Source organism: Dipteris shenzhenensis, chromosome 22 (genome assembly GCF_047967505.1).
Source record: "Dipteris shenzhenensis isolate YYH24624 ecotype China chromosome 22, Dip_SZ_1.0, whole genome shotgun sequence".
NCBI classification, from domain to species: domain Eukaryota; kingdom Viridiplantae; phylum Streptophyta; class Polypodiopsida; order Gleicheniales; family Dipteridaceae; genus Dipteris; species Dipteris shenzhenensis.
In genome coordinates this window covers 39,809,401-39,829,484 of record NC_141617.1, presented here as the reverse complement: position 1 = coordinate 39,829,484, position 20,084 = coordinate 39,809,401, and the positions used below count along the sequence as shown (strand labels likewise).

Below are 20,084 nucleotides of genomic sequence, written 5' to 3'. Positions count from 1 at the left end.
ATGTGTCCCCTTCCACCAATACTACATGTGTCCCCTTACTCCCCAAACGTTACTCCCTCCATTAATCCCCCCTTTGGATCTCCTTCTTCCTCATAGTTATTTACGTCTTCTTGGCCCTCGCTTGTTCTATAGGTTCGGGAGGCCAGCACGTGGGCATCTGCAAGAATTACAAAAGCATCTCTGTGAAGATTACCATCCACCGTCGACCCCATGGCTTCCCTCCCAGTGACTGCGTACGTTGTGCCTTTCTATTCAATCATGGTGGTTGTGTTTTTTTTAAATCCTTTTTACCTATTTCTAAACTTCTTCAATGACAGGCTTCAAGACATTGAGAAAAAAGCAATTTGCTTGAAACAAACTTATTCTGGATACCATATCAGCAAATTGCAGACACCTCCCATTGGGTTATTTAATGCAAGCAACCTGCATTGGGATCTTGTTGAAGACCTTGGATCTCGATACAAGGTCTGTCGCATAGCATACATCAACATGGATCGTGTTGACGACTTCATTGAGGGAGAGAGCCAAAACTCGATGTTCCCTACAAGCTTTCGCATCCAAAAGACAGAACATAAAAAGGATGGGTGCCTCAAAAAGTCAAAAGACAATTCTTGGTTACTTAAAAAAACGTAAGCTCTTATCAATTTATGTTGAGTTCGATCCTTTGTTGTTAATAGGTCCTCCCTCATTGCAATATGGGTGTGGTGTAGGTATTGGTGCTCCTTCGGTCCCTTGGATGCCAAATTTATGTTGAGTTCGATCCTTTGTTGTTAATAGGTCCTCCCTCATTGCAATATGGGTGTGGTGTAGGTATTAGTGCTCCTTCGGTCCCTTGGATGCCAAAAATGCTCTACTACTCCCTGTGGATCCCAACAAAGTTCCAAAGTTAGGAAAAGGATCTAGGCCTCATGCAATGCATGGGCGGAATGCAGTAGGCTACCAATGCCATTTTGTGGTAAAGCAGTTGTATCATTGGGTTGACGTAGCATGCATTTCATACATTCACATGCATCGCACTGACTTGGATGACACTATTTGCCATGGAAATTCTATGGATATTATAAGTGATCCCAACCCTGCTTTTGCCCCATGGCTATCCTTAGACAGGAAACAATGGATATTCAATATGTTGTGTAAGGGGTTCACTCCCTCACAAGTTTTGGACAAGCACATTGCAATGGTGCATCAGAGGCAGCAGTTAAGCCCGGATTGTGTTTATCAAAGAGATGATTTTGTTTCCATTAGGGATGTACTTAATATTGCAAAGCGTTTAGCTTCGAGTACGTATGAACTACACTCCAATGATGCCCAAAGCATACGAATGTGGATGATTGAGAATAGAGACCATGTCTTCATATATCAAGAACAAGACAATCACCATGACTTCATCCTTGGTATCCAAACGCCTTGGCAACTACAGAAGATGAGTGAGTTTGGAAATGATAACTTGGTTGCATTAGACTCAACATTTGGAACAAATGTGTATAAGGTAAGAGTTTATATTTCTCTACACCTTATTATAACTGCATTTTTCATTCTCATTCTCATCCTATATTTCTTTCATGTTCTAGTAATATAATGATAACTACACTTTGGCTACCTTGTAGTTTCAATTGTACACTATGTTGGTTTTTGATCCACATCGTAATGGAGTTCCGGTTGCTTGGGTGATCACCTCGAGTTCCACTATGGATGTGGTCGAATATTGGTTGAGAGTGTTACGCAATCGTGTCCTTGACTTTAACAAGTCGTGGGATATCAATGCCTTTATGGTAGATGATGCAGCTGCAGAAATCCAAGCTTTGAGGTACACATACTTATTGGATAATGCATATTGTCATTTGTGTGTTCTCAGTCTCTGCTAATTTAAGACCTCCTAATAGCTTACTTACTCTTTTTTTGAATGCATGTAGACGTGTCTTCAATGTACCTATATATTTATGCCTTTGGCATGTTCGACGGTGCTGGTTAAAGCATGTCATTAAAAAGGTCAACGATTGGCCCAAACGTGCCGAGATTTTTAAGAGGTTGGGATTAATCATGCATATGGGACGTGATAAATCATGGTCTGACAAGCAATTGATGGTTGAGGTTGAGATGGAGATTGACCAATTCATAGAAGACTTTGTCGAGGAATCGAAGTTCCTAGAGTATTTTCAAGATCGATGGGCCCATCGCTTACGTAAGTTCGGACATATCCATACTCAAGGTGGTGTTACTTCTCTATATGCTGACTTGTCTATTGGGTCTACAAATCGTGCGTAACCTCTCTCTTGCTTAGTTGTGCTACAGCTATGTGGGTTCGAGCAGCACGTACTCTCCCACATGCAAATCAAGACACGAACGGGGCAATCGAGTCATACCACGCAACTCTGAAGTCTCGCTTTTTATGTGAGAAGAAAAAAATATATGGGCGACGTCTAGATTGGCTGGTACATAAGCTTACATCAGCCTGCTTACCCTACTACTGGTATATGGATGTTCTTAAAGAGAAGGGCTTTAAGCATAACTTTAACATCGAACGGCTAATAGAGCATTCTGTCACAAGAGCCCTCAATATTAGCGATGCATCTGTTACATTTTCAAGGGATGGACGCACTGCATCAGTTCTGAGTGAAAGCAAACGCGAACATTATTACACCGTGTACAATGCCATCTCTGAATGGGCCTGCTGCAATTGTAACTGGTCCAAGAAAGGGAATGTGTGCAAGCATCAAATCAAAGTTATGCTTCTTCAGGGCTTAGAAGTGCACACGATCGTTCGCAAGTGCCACAACTTGTACCAGGACAAGATTGGTGCTTCCTCTTCATCACATGCTCCAACAACAAGAGTGCATGTACATGACTCGACACTACATCCACATGAACGTTCAGGTAAAGGTACACATAATAAACTCATGAAATTATGTCATTTTATTTTGCAATGAGATGTACGCTTGGTCCAACACCTACACTTCATGCCCACACATGTGATTGGCTAGAATTTCATGCAGATACTTCGTACCAGGACCCACACAATCGAGAAATGTTATTGAAGTCAATTATGTCAGACTTGGATGAAGCAGTCGAGATCGCAGGTGATTTTTTCTTCCACTGCATGCATGTGTGTCATTGCTCAAAGGAGTTTTCATTCATAGGGAAGGGTGAGACCAAAGAACATTCTTTTAATGAATTTGTGCATACTTGTAGCAGACATGGTCTTCAAGGGGGCACCAAGATTAGATATAGCAAAAGTCTGTGCTTGGATTTCCACCTTCAAGGAAAAGACAAAATATTTGCCTACCATGTCATCAAAGGAGTCACATGACATTGATATGGCATTAAGTCCCGATGGACTTAGAGGTGATTGCATAATTTTCCGGTTCATGCACTAGGTATTCTTTGGTAGGGTCAGAGCCAAGGTGTGGCAATGTGTAGAAAAATACATGCAAATGTGTTTACTTGGTTGCTTTTATGTACTTGTAGCAGATATGGAATCGACTTCAGAAGGGGAAGCTGAGGAACACATAGCAATCGACCCTATTGAAATTTCTATCTTCAAGCACTACATGGGAAAGTTACCCTCTAGCATCAAAACAAAAATATATGGGCTTGTGCAAGCCCAATCAAATTGGGAGTGTGGTCTTCCATTATACTACATGCCCACATCTTTGTATACGAGGTGGGTTTACATCTTGGAAAAGAAGTTTCAATTTTATCCCATCCAAAATATGGGACCTTTGCTTATGTGGATAGTTCTAGGCAAAATACAAGTAATTTGTTTTTGTTTGGAAACAAATGGTGAGGGACCATGGATAGAGCAGCAAGTGAGACCACAAATACCCGATAGATTCCTCTGCTTTGCTCAAAATGGCATAGGACATATGGGACATGGTCATGTCAAGATTCCTATGCTGGCACCACAAAGAAGATTGCGCATTGCCATGCCAGGGGATCCCGAAAGTCCAGGTATAATGTCCAAGAGAAGCTTGTAATAAATCATTGTGTGTCTATCTCATGGAATAGGCTTACCTCTTGTATACAACGTGTGGCTAAGGCAACCCTATTTTGGCAGAGTTAGAGATGAATTTGCAAGATTTCATTGATGGCATGGCTCTAAGCATTCCCAGGCACGTGCGAAAAATAATATTTGACAAGGCAGATGAAAAAGTGCCATGGATGTATGGTTTCCCATTGACATACATGCCAAGTGATCCTCATACCAGATGGGCTTTTTGGTTTGAATGTGACTTTCGTATTAGGCCACCCCAAAATTTGGGACATTTGCTCCTATGGCTGCTTTTAGGAAAGATTCAAGTAGCATGTTTTGTATTGTATGGAAGTGAGAACAGTCACTGGATTGAATCTCATATTAGGCAAAATATTCCAGAGCACTTCCTATGCTTCTTGCAAAACGGAACGATCCGCTTGGGAAATGGAGAGTATAGGTGAGTAGGCAATCGAAGTTCATTTGTATGTCAGTGTTGCCGTAAAAATTTGGAGAGTCTCTATTTGTTTTTTAAGAAAATGGTGAGCCTCTAATTTTTAAATTTTCCTCATGCAGGTGATGACATGAGACTACTTCAACATCTAGCATCCCTAATGAGGCGAATGAAGCATAAATTTTGTGATGTAAAAGATGCTAGCGAGGCGACAGATTGTGTACTTCAGTTCGACAGATTGGTTATGATAATAGCATTGTTCGAAAGAAGCCATTTGTGGAACGAAGTCTTGCTAGGCGAAGAACACCACATGAGAGTGCAAAGCCTTTCCAAAGGCCCAAGAAGAAGGCTCCTGTAACCATGCAAAAAAAACTAGACAAGCAAGCTACATCAAGACAACCTAATCATTGATGTTATTGTTAATCTTGAAACATTGAATTGAATGTCTACCTAGGAACATGTCATCAATTATGGATTATTTTTTGCATATTTTGAGATGACTGTATACAAATGTTGTAATTGTGTCTCTAGCCTTCTAATTTGCTTTAAAAATGGGTGGATCCTTCATAATGCACAAAGTCATATGATCATGTAGGCAAAAACTCTCTCTCTCTCTCTCTCTCTCTCTCTCTTAGCTTTAAACTCATTGAGATTACATAGCAATATTAAACTTGGAGGAAACATAATAAAGAGTGGAGACTAATATGAATGAAAAGATTAACATGGATAATAAAGGAAAGCCTTGTATTATGACTCACAATAAATAAGGCTTACAATGTCATTTCCAAATAGAGATTACAATAGTTGCATTTTGAATACAAAGCACAAGATGCAAATAGGTCCTTAGTCCTCCTCCGAGGAATCATCAACAAAAGGATTATCACACTTTGACTCAGGGACGAGGGATGTAGCCATGGAGGCTTGACGGGCTTGCTTCTTTCTGAGAACCTTCTCGGAAGTTCGGGACAAACGCTTCTCCTTACGAGCTGGAGCGTCCCAGGTAGCCATGAAACCTTGAACATGCTCCTCAATCCACTGTGCTTCGTCTATCCCTTCTTTGCAAGGCAAGGTTTTCCATAATTTTTTGGCACTAAGCTTTGCCCTGTATTTTGCCTGAGCCCTACAATTGGCATACCCTCTTCGACCGAGAACGAGCGCTTTATCGATCGTTGTAGGTGGCGAGAAGCACATGATGCATCCTCACTTTTCTTATCTTTGCATACTCGCTTTATCTTCGGACCGCGCTTCAAGTGTGGAATAGGAGACATGTTGTGTATAATTCACCTGTGGTTGTTAAATGTCCTTAGAGTTGTGAACTTCTTGCGTTGAAGCGGGCATTTTTTGACCAAGCAAACAAACCAATAGTGCCCTTCATCCTCTAGTCCGCGCTTGAAATTTTTACCGGCCATGGTTTGTGACGTTCTTGGTGGCTAAGATAAGCTCCTACACACCTCCACACCAAATTCACATGGGTGTGTAATTGGTTATGAAGGTTTACATTACCAAAAAAAAATGTTCTTAATGCAAAAATTATATTCACACATCATGCTATTACATTCAACATGGAGAGATTGGCCAACAAAAGGAAAAAAAGATTGGGGATTTTAAAAATTTCGGCGTTACAAAAAAAAAACCAGAGATAGTGAGATTATATTCACAGAGTGCGTGATTACATTCATGATTATTAGTTTGCCAAACAAACGGGTTAGTAGAGTGTTGCTTACTGAGTATGAGGTGTCTTGCTTGGAGGGCCTGAGGCTTGACGTCGGGGCAGCGAGCCTTAGAGGCTATTGCTTTGTGGATCCTTGGAGCAAAGGAAGGGCGAACGTTGGAGCGGGTACAGCCAGCAAACTTTGCAGGTGAAGGTGGGAGCGAACCTTGGAGCACACCTCAAACGGGAGGCCTCAGGCTGGAGTTGCGAAGGAGTAGGGAGTGGGAGCAATGGATAAGGCCAGTGTTAACAGAGTATTCCACCAATATGGCCAGCGATGGAGGGGCGTTGGATAAGGGAGCTTTGGATAAGGGAGTTGGTCTTCCACGTGATGGAGCGCAGCAAGGATGGAGCGCAGCAGGGATGGAGCGGGATGGAGCGTAGCAGCAGGGGCGATGGAGCAACAGTAGGGGAGATGGAGTGCAGCAGGGGATAAATGCTTACCTCGTTGGGGAAGGTTAACCTTCCCCGTAATTCACCTCAGATAAATGCCCTTCCGTTTGGAAAACTCCGTTAGGCTCCAGGCCCGTTGACGGAAGGAGGGACCCATGCAAGCGCTGCTCCCACAAAAGACAAACCTACGTACCATGCCCAGGAATTAAGAAACGAAGCGAGAGAAGTAAAGGAAAGAATACATACTGCGCGTGTCCGACCAAAATTGTCGGTAAAAACAAACTCGGTTCCTGAAGCATCGCTCGCAGCAAGGCAACCTCCAGTCGCCACGAGCTGTGACAGCAGGTGGAGACAAGGGCGTTCAAAACTGAGTGTACACTTTCTTTTTGGTACATTTCCACACTAATTTGCAAGATCAATATAGAAAAGAGAACAATAACAAGATCACCTGGAGCGTGAGATCCTCGCTCCCTCCACCCCACTCATTGTTCACGGTGGCGGTGATGGTCTGTGTTCCGGTATTGACGATGAGCTGGCAAGCTGCATTCATGGAGTCGGAAGGAATCAGAGCCCACAATAGGACGGGGGTGCCGGAGGCCAAGAGGGAGCTGGCGATCTCACTACCAACGGCGCCAATGAAGGTGTTCGGGACGCCAGTGGAGCTGGAGGAGATGGAAGGGGTGATGGCGGAGATAGTGATCTGCTGAGACAAAGTCGATGTAGGCAGAAGGATGGGCAATAAGAGCACTAAGTCAGTTGCATGTGACATTGTACTTAGCTTTGAAAAAATAGATGATTTTGAATTTATGCATGAAGTATATAAGTTATTACTTGTCTAGATTGTGAACTCTTTGGCATGACTTGCCACTTCGGACTAGGGAGCTGCATGGCTTGGAATTTTAGTTTGGTTTCATAACTTATGATTTCATTCTACATGCATGAAATATAGTACATAGATGCTAGCAAAATTTAGGAAAATGGTAGAGTAGACATTAGTGCATGAAATGATTTACTTTTGGAATAGTTCATGTTTGTGTGTATGATTTTCTTACTTTTAGCATATGTATTTATTTATAAGCATGTAAGTATAGCTTGTAACTATACCTAAAGTAAAAGTTAATGGGCTGGTTGGAGGTTCCCTTAAGCCATCCTATAACAACTCGTTCGTTGGTGAATAATATTATACCACATGCCGGATAGAACATCTCGTATGTGATTAAAATTCATACTATATATTACTGAAACTCTACAAGCTAGTATTTAAGAGGGATGAGGAAATATTTGACTTTGAACCGGTTGTGGGCTCGCTTAGGCCGGCCGTTTGCATCTCACTCGAAGTCTAGCTAGCTATGGAGCTCGCAATTGCTGGCTCATAGCAACTCGCAAAATTATGTTGCGTATGTGTGAAAAGATAGTGGTATACATAGGTTCACTATCCTTGTATTTTATGGATTATTAGGTGAAACAAATCATATATGAATATATTACATCCGTTTTAATTTGTAGCTTTTATTAGAACTCAAACACCATAGTACACGTATACATAGAAAAAAACAATATTGAGGATTGAGGGTATTAGGTTAACAATTTCTCCTAGCTTAGAAAGTAGTAGTAAAACAATTTCTCATAGCTTAGAAAGTAGTAGTAAAATTATTTATAAGTACTTGTGTAAGTGATGCTAGCTACTGTACCAGTGTGTGTAAAATACCGACATCTGTCATTAGCGCATGATGTTGCAAATGATCATGGTGCAGATAGAGGCTTACTTGAGAGAGAGTGGAACGTGGGAAAAGGCAATTTGCCGTCCCACGCCTATTTCAAGAGGTATATTACCATGTTCACAATCATCCAATTACGTCGGGAGGGGACAAGACAATTGGATGATTTCTCTCTCTCTCGGTCTAGCAAGCTTGCATGGATTATTCTAAGTCAGTTTTGCAAATAGCCATATTGATTTTGGACATAGAACTACAAATGATTCAAGATAATGTGATGTGATATAGATCCTAAATTATATGGTAGTATCCAGAACATGATTACTAATGGGAATATACATAGAACTTATATAAGTTTTTGTATGTTTCTCTTATAGCTTGTATTGGAAGCATGGCTCCAAAAAAACGAGGAAGGAATCCAACAAAGGCTCGCAGTTACGTTACGATGTTGCCTAACAAGAAGTGGAAATGCCAATTCTGTAATGAAAAGTACTCAGGCTCTGGCACAAAAATGCAAAATCACTTCTTGGGTGATAGCAACAAATAGATTGGAAAATGCAAGGGGTCAGGAGTTGAGAGTTATAGCCACTCTAGGCGGCCAAATGCCTAAAAGTACGGACAACCAGGTAGATGATATAGTCACACATCACCAATCCTAGCCTCAAGAACATATGCCTGATGATTTACTCAGACCTCCAGCTAGTAGATCTGTAGATGTGCCACCTCAAAGTAGTGGTGTGGCCTCATTCACATAAACGGCAAGCTGCTCTATGAAGTATATGGATAGTGGACAATGTAGTGATATTTCTTGCTCACAATGGTGTGCATGTTCGCATCAAAGATCTTGGGAGGAGTCATTTAGACAACAACATATAGAGAAAGCGCAACAAGATGTTTTTGAGGCCATTTGTCGCACTGGGTACCCACTAAGCATGGTTCAAATCCTACATTAGAAGAGAGCTTTGGCATCTGTAGCAAAGTTAGGTCTAGGCTTTATGTTGCCTAGTTACAATGCTATCTACAACAACTACCTAGATGCATACTATGAGAGGATGAAACTAGAGATGGAGCAAGTAGTATATGCTTAGTATATGATGGTATTGAGAGAACGAGATGTACCATTGTTAGTGATGGATGGAAAAATGTCACCAAGAGGCCTCTTATCAATATTATGGTAGTGACATTTAAGGGGGAGGCTTTTTGTCAATCCATCCACACAAGTGGGACATCCAAGACAGATGAATACATTGCTGAACAATTGGAGGCTGCAATCCTAGATGTTGGGGAGCATAACGTGCTGACAATGTGAAGAACTGTAGGAAAGCTAGAAAATTATAAATCAGAAATATCCTACCATTTGGGCATTGCCGTGATCTTGCCATTGCCTTGAACTTAGGCTTGAGGATTGGTATAAATCAGCAAAGACCGCCGTGTAGTTCAAAGCCACTGTAGATGAAGAAAAAGATTGGTGTTATACTTCCTCAACCATAAGAGATTGTTGGGCATATTCAAAAACCACCACCCTACAGAACATCCACTAGAGTTTTTGAAACCTAGTGAAACGCGTTTTGGAACAAACTATATAATGTTGGACCATTTGCTCAAGCTACAAGGAATTGTAACGGAGACACTAATCAGTGTACGCAGAAGCTAGCAAGTGGATAGCTGAGTCAACCACACAAAACACTCGCACTGAATTCACAGAGATGAAGCAAATGGCTCACACTACTAACTTTTGAAAGAGAATAGCTGATGCGGCTGATGCAATGAGGCCGGTATGGTTTGCCATTCGGAAATTAGACATGAAAGGTCCAAGTTTGCACAATGCTCACATGGCATGGTGGATTGCCAAGCAAGACCTCTTAAACAAAAATAGAAGATCCACAGGTGACAATGTTGGCTACAGCTCCATTCATTGTGCCACTTGGCAAAAGATGTTTGGAAAGCGATGGAATCACGCTCACAATGGCCTCCACTATGCTAGCCATTTTCTAGATCCCTAATGGTGGGAGTATCATCCGAAAACATTGGAACACGTAATGTAGAGCCTTGGCATAATCTCTTGGGATGATTTTTTGAGGATGGATCCGAATATGATGCTGTTGTCAAGGAATTATCCACTTTTCAAAATAGGGAAGGTTTGTTTGCATATATAAGAATACGAGACCTTGCAAAGGAGATGCCTGCATGGAGATAGTGGGAAGAGTATGGAGCAAATGTTGGCATTGAAAGTGCTATCCCAGCCTTGTAGCAATTCATCGAGTGAACGAAATTAGAGTAATTACAAGTTTTTTCATTCAGTCACAAGAAATCGCTTGAAGACAGAAAGAGTAGAGAAATTGGTATATGTTTATGCAAATGGTAGAGTTTTGGATGATGTTAAGGGAGAGAGCAATGATGGAGATTTAGGCAAGTGGGTACATTGTGATCTCCCAGGTCCATTACATGATCCTCCCAATGTTGCACAATTGCAAGTTGCAGCAACTGTAAGAGAATAATACAACATCTGTGCTCAACAGATAACAGGATCTTGTACACAAGAGAGAAAACAAGATAGTATGGAGAATCAAAAATTTGATTACTGTAGAATTGATACAATAGATGGCACTGCCTCCCAGCCATGCACTCCTGTGAAAGAAGCTTCGATGGCTTGCTGGAAAGAGTAGAAGACGAATAGGTAGATCAAGTTGCCCATAAGCCTTCTGTACTTTGCTTCATCCACTAGTGGTGATGAATCCTCATTTGAGAGCTTCGCATCAACCTCCATAGGGGTACCAACTGTTTTGCACTCAACCATGCCAAATGCTTTCAATATCTCTCCAGCATATTTCAGTTGTGAAATGAAGATCTATTTCGGCTCCTGCCAAACTTCAATCCCCAAACAGAAATGCATCAGTCTGAGGTCTATCATTTTAAACTCTCTTCCTAGCAAATGCTTCGTTTACGAGATCTTCTCTTCATGGTTCCCTGTTATGACAAGGTCGTCCACATAAAGGACCACGATCATACACCTGCCTCCTTCTCTGAAGATATACAAATTTGCATCATATGGGCTCCTCCTGAACCTGTTTTGTAGAAAGTAGGCATCAATTTGCTGGTACCATGCTCATGGGGCCTGTTTCAACCCGTAAAGTGCCTTCTTTAGTTTGTGGACTTTACCTTCTGAATCGGGATCTCAAGACCTGGTGGTTGTTCCACGTATACCTCCTCCTTGAGATCTCCATTCAGAAAGACGGATTTCACATCCATTTGAAACACGGGCCAACTTCCCTGGGCAACGAAAGCCAAAACACTATGAATTGTGGTTAGTCAAGCTGTGGGAGCAAAAGTATCTTGAAAATCAAAACCATGTACCTGTGCAAATCCTTTTGCCACGAGCTGAGCCTTGTACTTATCCAATGTGCCATCGGACTTGTACTTGATCTTGTACACCCACTTGGTTCCGATTATCTTGCGCTTTGGTGGTCGATCCAAAAGGTCCCAAGTGTTGTTCTCCATTATGGAGCCATACTCTGACTGCATAGCCTCCATCCACCTATCATCGCCTTGTGCCTCTTCAAGAAACTTGGGTTCATCAGCACAAATCACTTCTGTCATCAAAGCATAGATGACCAAGTGTTCCTATGCCCTTCTTTGCTCCTCTAATCTCTTGGACCGGCGGTGTTAGGATGGTTCCTCCTCAATTGCTGGAGGTTCTCTACCATCCAAAAGCTGCTTTACCCACTTCGGGAATGGCTATTGCCGTTGCAAGCTCTTCTTCATCTTCTTTGTCTTGAATCCTCCCAAGCACCATTGGGGGAGTTCGGTCTACTGTTGGTGGTGGTACTAGATGGATATCCTGGTCCTGGTTGTTTGGGAAGGAAGCATCCTCCTCCAATTGATGCGGTTGTTTTGAGAAGACCACATTGCGACTTACAATTACCTTCTTGGTAACAGGGTTATAGAGACGGTAACCATTCGCCCCTTCACTATAGCCCAAGAAAATACACTTCCAGGTCTTCAGTTACCATTTGGTCCTAGTAGCATCAAGGACATGCATAAAACAATCACATCCAAAAACTCTAAAATGTGCAGCTAAAGGTTTCTTACCAGAAAAGGCTTGCAGTGGACTCATCCCATTCACAGCCTTCGTGTAGCTATGATTGAGGATGTAAACTATAGTGTTACATGCTTCAGCTGAGAAAGTCTTTAGCGAATCTTTCCCTTTCGTCATACTCCAGCCCATTTTGCAGATGACGCGCATCTTGCGTTCTGCTACTCCATTTTGCTGTGATGTATGTGCTGGGGGTTTCCGCCTCTTGATTCCGTGACTTTTGCAGTAACTTTCGAATTCAGTCGATGTGAACTCTCTACCTCTGTTTGATCTCAGCTTCTTCACCTTCCTCCCCGCTTCTTTCTCGACCATTACATGCCATTCCTTGAACCTACTGAAAGCCTCGTCTTTTGTCTTCAGGAAGTATATCCATATCCTTCTCACTACTACACACGGATCCTATTGTGATGTTTATATACTGACGTTTAGCGCCCGCTTAGTGTTAATCATCGGTATGAAAAGTGGGTTTCCTAAATCGTCGCTATATAGCAACTGTTGCTAAAAGTCGCTATATAGCGACACTAATACAAAATATTATAGCGACGTTTTTACACAGAGGTTTTTTTTTTTAATAGGCCTTAAAAGTCAGTTTTTTCCAATGACAAATTTTTTAAAATTTTCATACATGTTTGAGCTCATAGAGAATAAAAAAATGAGAGCATGTACATCAAGCCTTTGAAGCTCATATATTCATGTCCAAGTTTGAGATGAGAAAGTTCAAATAAGAGCATTTACATCAACTGTTTCATCTTGAGCCAAGTCTAAGGCACCAAGCAAGTCTATCTCCAACTCTATACCGAGTTGATCTCCTATATCATCATCATACTCTAGCATCGTACGTTCACCTAAAAGTATTTGATGATCTTCTTCAATAAAGCTTAAGTGTGGTGATTCTTGATGATTGTTGTCTTCTTCCTCAATATCGTGATCTCCATCCTCCTCCCATGCGATGCCATTATGTGCATCTTCCTCTTGGCTCATATGGTGATCTACATCTTCTTCGCTAGATTCATCAATTGGATCCGGCATTGGTAGTGGCATCTCCATATCCACATCTTGATCTTCAAAAATTTGCTTACTTCGTGGTGCAACTTGGATCATGTACCACCATCTTGGATCAAAACGATCCGGATGAAAAAACACCTATATTGAAGATGGGTGCCAAATGTCGTCAATTATATATATGAAATTATGCTCAAGTACATGTATCAATGGACTTTAAAAACGAAAGCTTCAACTAATTAAATCATTAGTATGCACCTGATCACAGTGCTCGGGAAGAACAAAAGTATCACTTTCATCGGTCCAATGTTTGGTGGAGTCTATTGCAAAGAGACCACTCCTATCTTTTCTCACTGTCGCATGGGGACCGTTGTAAGTAGTTCTAAACCATTTTACATCAAGAATGAAAATAGTAAATCGTTTGAAATCAATTTCATAGATGTCGCATATGGTTCCACAATAATCCAACTGTGAGGAGAGAAGATTGGTATCTGAAGCACTTGCTCAGCTATCTTGTGTGAAGTTAGCCATGACTCCACAATCATACGTGACTCTCTTTGAATCGATGCGTTCCATGCGAAAATGTCGTCCATATGACCATAATGCACTGTACTTTTTGTACTATAAAAGAGCATCATTAAAACAATGAAGATGTATCTATTTTATAGCATATATTGCCACAAATAATTACTTAATTACATCAAGAGGTAAGAAACTTACATGCACCATACATCCAGATGATAACTCTCACTCGCGCTTGTTTATTGTCTCTCCATGACGTTTGGAATGACTCTTGCACAAGCCATCCCTCTGCCATGCTTGCTTCCGGTCTTGCTCTTTGTCTTACAAACCCCTTTAAAGTTTTCATAAACCGCTCGAGAAAAAACATCCATCGACTATGAACGGTACCTGCTATAGCCACCTCATCAACTATGTGCACAAGCAAGTGGACTTGAGTTGTCATAATGCTCGATGGAAAGTGCTTCTCAAGCAAGCATACGGCTTCGATGGATTCCACCCTAGCCTTCTCGATGCTCGATATAGAGATCTCTTTTTGAGATATCCACCTATTTCACATGTCCATGCATATGTAAGATATTTGAGATATCCTATTTCACATGTCCATGAAGAAAATACATAATGCGATTTGATAGTAAGCATACCTCACAATACCACAGATCTTCAATATAGCATTTCTAACATCTGCTTGTAAGCACCCTTTTATTGTAATTGGGAGGATAAACTATCAAAGCAACAATGAAGTCATGTCAACAATATAACATAATAATAATTACGCTAATGCATCACAATTATCGGTACACTAAATCTACTTAGAATACCTATAAGACCTTGTGCCAATCATGGGACTTGAGGCCACTAAGCTTATTGTCCTTTGAAAATGCTCCTTTCAAGCAACGCATGTACCCTGTCGGTGTTTGAAAAGAGGCAATGTCTGCCTTGACCACTGCCTCCTCCCTTGTAGAGAGGATCCACATTGCTTTTGGGAGGACAACTTTTCCCGAAGCATGCACTTGGGGCCACAAACGAGACATCCTATTCATAGCACGCAAGTCTTCTTGCACTCCTCTCGAGTCCTTGGAACCAACCAAGTGTGCCCAAATAGTAGCCCCCACATTCTTGAAGATATGCATGGGATCCAAGAGATGATTGATTTGTAACTGACCCCAATAAGGAAGCTTGTGAAAGATCGATAGCCTCTTCATACCAGGAGGAGGTTCCTCTCCATTCACCCTCCAAGCTTGAATCCAATCACTTGCCTTCAAATATGATGGTGGTGGATCAAGCTAACCTCCATGTGCGAGATGGTTGAGTGGAAGGTATCGAGCATGACCTTCATAAACATTTTTCCTCATATGTTTGGAGTAGCATGCAAGCGATTTTAGAGCCGGTCCACAAACAGGACAAGCATGGTACCCACTTGTAACAAGTCCTGCACGCGTGCATGAATGTGTTAGTACAACACATGCATGCAAAAGAGAGTAAAAAAAGCATAATCCCTCATTATACATATAAAGACACAACCACATACCTGCGCACTCTCCATATCCTGGGTAGTCATGCATGGTCCACATCAAGATACCCCTGACCAAAATATCATTGGTATGTCTAGGAGCTTTGGAAATATCAAAGACCTGCACTCCTCTCCATAATATCTGTAACTCCTCTATCAAAGGTGCCATGTACACGTCCATGAGTGCAATGATAGTATAACCTCTCCGTAAGCCACTTCGTGCTCCCGGGCATTAGCACATCATCAGACGAGCTTCTGATCGTCCCTTCCATCTACACTTATAAAATCACAACATAAGCATGAAGAAGAGATAATAATAGTTATAAAATAGCATGTTGGAGCTTCTTTTGATGCTACATCAAAAAAGTGACTGTAAGTGTCGCTATATAGCGACCTTTTCCTCTATTCCATCGCTATATAGCGACGTTTTTAATTAAAATCGTCGCTATATAGCGACGCTGTGGGTTAAAACCCAAAACTCTAATTGCACGAGCAGCGTTTTCTTCATCCTATTCCATAATCTCTCAAGTAAGCAAGCAAATATCTCCTCCCACCTATTTTCGACGATCTCCCACCTATTTCAAGCAACCTCCCACTCTATTTTCCACTCCTCACCCTTCTCCTACCTCTTGTACTCCCTCTCTACCCTTTTCCCTCTTTGGTTTCTTGAAAGGAAGTTCTTCAAGAGGTGAGTTTGTTTCAACAATGTAGGTTGTTTGTTTGTTAGCTTTAGTTTTGTGAGTGTTTCTTCTTGTATTGCTAAACCTGTAAACTAGTTTTCATGCTTGTTTTGAAAGGATTGAAACAAAAAACGAGATTTCAAGAAAGAAAGAAAACTCACCTCTTTTTTCTGTATTTCTCTTCCTTCTCTTTCTCCTTGTCTTCGCAATCTCCTCCTTTCCTTGTCTCCTCAATCTCCTCCCTTCAAGAAGTTGCTTTTGTAATCTCCTCCTTCCACTAACATCTTATTTGAAAAAATGGGTTGTTTTCTCTCTTTTGTAGGGCCAGTCCACTACACCGAGTGGGACATACTATTTCAAGTAAGTGCTTCCTCTTTTTTCCATTTATTATTTTTGTTATTTGCATTGGCCTGCAGCTAGCGCCTTAAGCGCTAGCTGCAGTGATGGGCGTAGGAACCCTCTCTTCCCCTCACACTCTTTCCTTCTTCCCCCTTCTCTTATTCTCTTTTTTCCTCCTTCTCTTTTTTCCCTCTTCTCTTATTCTCTCTTTCCCCCTTCTCTATTTCCCCCTTCTCTCTTTTCCCTTCTCTCTTTCCTTTCTTTCTTATTCTCTATTTCTGCATAGCATGAGAGCATGAGCTTCTCTCTTTCCTCTTATGCTTCTCTCTTTCCCCCTTCTCTATTTCCCCCTTCTCCCATTCTCTATTTCCACATAAGCTTATGCTTATGCATGAGCTTATGCGGAAATAGAGGATGAGAGAAGCATAAGCTCATGCTTATGCTTCTCTCATTCTCTATTTCCGCATAAGCTCATTCTCTATTTCCGCATAAGCTTATGCTTATACTTCTCTCATTCCCCCTTCTCTCTTTCCCCCTTCTCTCATTCGCATAAGCTCATGCTCATGCATGAGCATAAGCATGAGCTTATGCTTATGCTAATGCTTAAGCATAAGCATAAGCATAAGCTCATGCTTATGCTCATGCATGAGCATGAGCTTATGCTTAAGTTTCCCCCTTCTCTATTTCTCTATTTCCGCATAAGCTTATGACTATGCATGAGCTTATGCGGAAAGAGAGAATGAGAGAAGCATAAGCATGAGCTTATGCTTCTCTCATTCTCTATTTCCACAATATAAGCTCATGCTTATGCTTCTCTCATTCCCCCTTCTCTCCTTCCCCCTTCTCTATTTCCCCCTTCTCTCATTCTCTATTTCCGCATAAGCTTATGCTTATGCATGAGCTTATGCGGAAATAGAGAATGAGAGAAGCATAAGCTCATCTTCTCTATTTTCGCATAAGCTCATTCTCTATTTCCGCATAAGCTCATGCTTATGCTTCTCTCTTTCCCCCTTCTCTATTTCCCCCTTCTCTCATTCTCTATTTCCGCATAAGCTCATGCTTATGCTCATGCATGAGCATGAGCTTATGCTTAAGTATCCCCCTTCTCTATTTCTCCATTTCCGCATAATCTTATGCTTATGCATGAGCTTATGCAGAAATAGAGAATGAGAGAGCATAAGCAGAGAAGCATAAGCTCATTCTCTATTTCCGCATAAGCTCATTCTCCATTTCCGCATAAGCTCATGCTTATGATTCTCTCATTCCCCCTTCTCTATTTCCGCATAAGCTCATGCTTATGCTTCTCTCTTTCCCCCTGCTCTATTTCCCCCTTCTCTCATTCATGCTTATGCTTCTCTCATTCCCCCTTATCTCTTTCCCTCTCATGCTTCTCTCATTCTTATGCTTATGCTTCTCTCATTCCCCCTTATCTCATTCCCCCTTCTCTATTTCCCCCTTCTCTCATTCTCTATTTCCGCATAAGCTCATTCTCTATTTCTGCATAAGCTCATTCTCTATTTCCACATAAGCTCATGCTTATGCATGAGCTTATGCGGAAATAGAGAATGACAAAAGCATAAGCTCATTCTCTGTTTCTGCATATGCTTCTCTACTTCTCTATTTCCGCATAAGCTTATGCTTATGCTTCTCTCATTCCCCCTTCTCTATTTCCGCATAAGCTCGTGCTTATGCTTCTCTCATTCCCCCTTCTCTATTTCCGCATAAGCTCATGCTTATGGTTCACTCATTCCCCCTTATCTCTTTCCCCCTCATGCTTCTCTCATTCTTATGCTTATGCTTCTCTCATTCGCCCTTATCTCATTCCCCCTTCTCTATTTCCCCCTTCTCTCATTCTCTATTTCTACATAAGCTTATGCTTATGCATGAGCTTATGCGGAAATAGAGAATGAGAGAAGCATAAGCTCATGCTTCTCTCCTTCTCTATTTCAGCATAAGCTCATTCTCTATTTCCGCATAAGCTTATGCTTATGCTTCTCTCATTGCCCGTTCTCTATTTCCCCCTTCTCTATTTCTGCATAAGGTCATGCTTATGCTTCTCTCATTCCCCCTAATCTCTTTTACCCTCATGCTTCTCTCATTCTTATGCTTATGCTTCTCTCATTCCCCCTTATCTCATTCCCCCTTCTCTATTTCCCCCTTCTCTCATTCTCTATTTCTGCATAAGCTTATGCTTATGCATGAGCTTATGCGGAAATAGAGAATGAGAGAAGCATAAGCTCATCCTTCTCTATTTCTGTATAAGCTCATTCTCTATTTCCGCATAAGCTTATGCTTATGCTTCTCTCATTCCCCCTTCTCTATTTCTGCATAAGCTCATGCTTATGCTTCTGTCATTCCCCCTTATCTCTTTCCCCCTCATGCTTCTCTCATTCTTATGCTTATGCTTCTCTCATTCCCCCTTCTCTATTTCCCCCTTCTCTCATTCTCCATTTCCCTCCCCCTTCTCTCTTTCCCCCTTCTCTATTTCTGCATAAGCTCATGCTTATGATTCTCTCATTCTCTATTTCTGCATAAGCTCATGCTTATGCTTCTCTCTTTCCCTCTTCTCTATTTCCCCCTTCTCTCATTCTCTATTTCCGCATAAGCTCATTCTCTAGCTTCTCTCTTTCTTCCTTCTCTATTTCCCCCTTCTCTCATTCTCTCATAAGCATAAGCATGAGCTTATTCTCTCTAACTCTTATTCTCTATTTCCCTCTTCTTCCTCTTCTCTTTCCTTTCCCTCTTCTTTCCCTCTTTCCTTTCCCTCTTCTTTCCTTTCCCTCTTCTTTCTTCTTTCCTATGCCTATGCCTATGCCTATGCTTATGTTTGTTTTTTTGTTTTTTGTTTTCATGTTTGTGTCTATGTTAGACATGGGATCATGTCGCTCATCTGATGAGTACGGACAGCCTGGCAGGAGAAGAGCTCGTGATCTTTATGCTCCAGAGGACTTTGATTCCTCTCAGGCGACTACCCCGAGGACTACCCCTTGTCCAACTCCTCTCGGACCTAGCACTACGACTACCCCTGGTCCGAATCCTCTTCCACATAGCACTGCGACTACCCCTCGGGGAACTCCTTTGCTAGCCACGCATGGCTTTGTTGGGAGTCCCGACGAGTTTGTAGCACAGATGAGCGATGAGGAGGCAGCAAGATTCTTCTCTCTACTATCTCAGAGGACATCAGCAATTCCCTCCCCTACACCAACGGGTGGATGTACTGCCCAGCTGTCCCCTCGTGCCCCTTCGACCGCGGGATCATCACCTGCGCATGCCTCTCGCAAGGGAAGGAAGAGTAGGATGGGCGGCTCATGTTGTGCTGACTCGGGAGATGTAGACGAGTCAGCACACTCACGCTCCTTTAGGTCTCCACTTGGTCTGGAGACACAGTATCAGTCAGGTCCCTTTCCCTCTCCTACTCCCACTGCTACTCCTCGCTCCGGAAGTGCTCGCGTAGCTTCCACTCCTTCTGACTTTGCTACCGTCAGTCCTCCTTACTCATCAGGGGATCTCTTCTATCAAATCACATCTGTCGGAGAAATAATAGAAGATAAAAAGGGCAAAGTAGTGATGGCCGCCATGAGGAGGTTGATGAGTCATCACTTCAAGAGCGGCATAAATACCGATTGGCGGTATCAAGATGCCCAAAAGAAGCAGGCGGTCATCGATGAGTTAAAACAAAGATACCCTAATCCGCCAAA

The 20,084-nt window shown here is 41.9% G+C and overlaps 2 protein-coding genes across 2 annotated transcripts in view; one reads left to right on the top strand and one right to left on the bottom strand.

Annotated features, from left to right (window-relative positions):
• LOC147888100 (uncharacterized) overlaps window positions 1–7,294 on the bottom strand; it is a 98,501-nt gene extending 91,207 nt beyond the window's left edge. The window contains exons 1-2 of the mRNA XM_087393290.1: window positions 6,974–7,294; window positions 6,772–6,858 (exon numbers count right to left, since the gene is read on the bottom strand). Of these exons, the coding sequence (XP_087249416.1) occupies window positions 6,772–6,858; window positions 6,974–7,294 (408 nt within the window). The remainder of the gene's footprint in view (window positions 1–6,771; window positions 6,859–6,973) is intronic.
• Window positions 1,178–6,516, top strand: LOC147888101 (uncharacterized). The gene is made up of 9 exons (XM_087393979.1): window positions 1,178–1,489; window positions 1,608–1,807; window positions 1,914–2,182; window positions 2,293–2,874; window positions 2,994–3,077; window positions 3,193–3,342; window positions 3,469–3,661; window positions 4,676–4,775; window positions 6,196–6,516. The coding sequence occupies exons 1-9, from the start codon at window positions 1,178–1,180 to the stop codon at window positions 6,514–6,516; spliced, it is 2,211 nt and encodes a 736-aa protein (XP_087250105.1).
• Window positions 7,295–20,084: the final 12,790 nt, after the last annotated feature.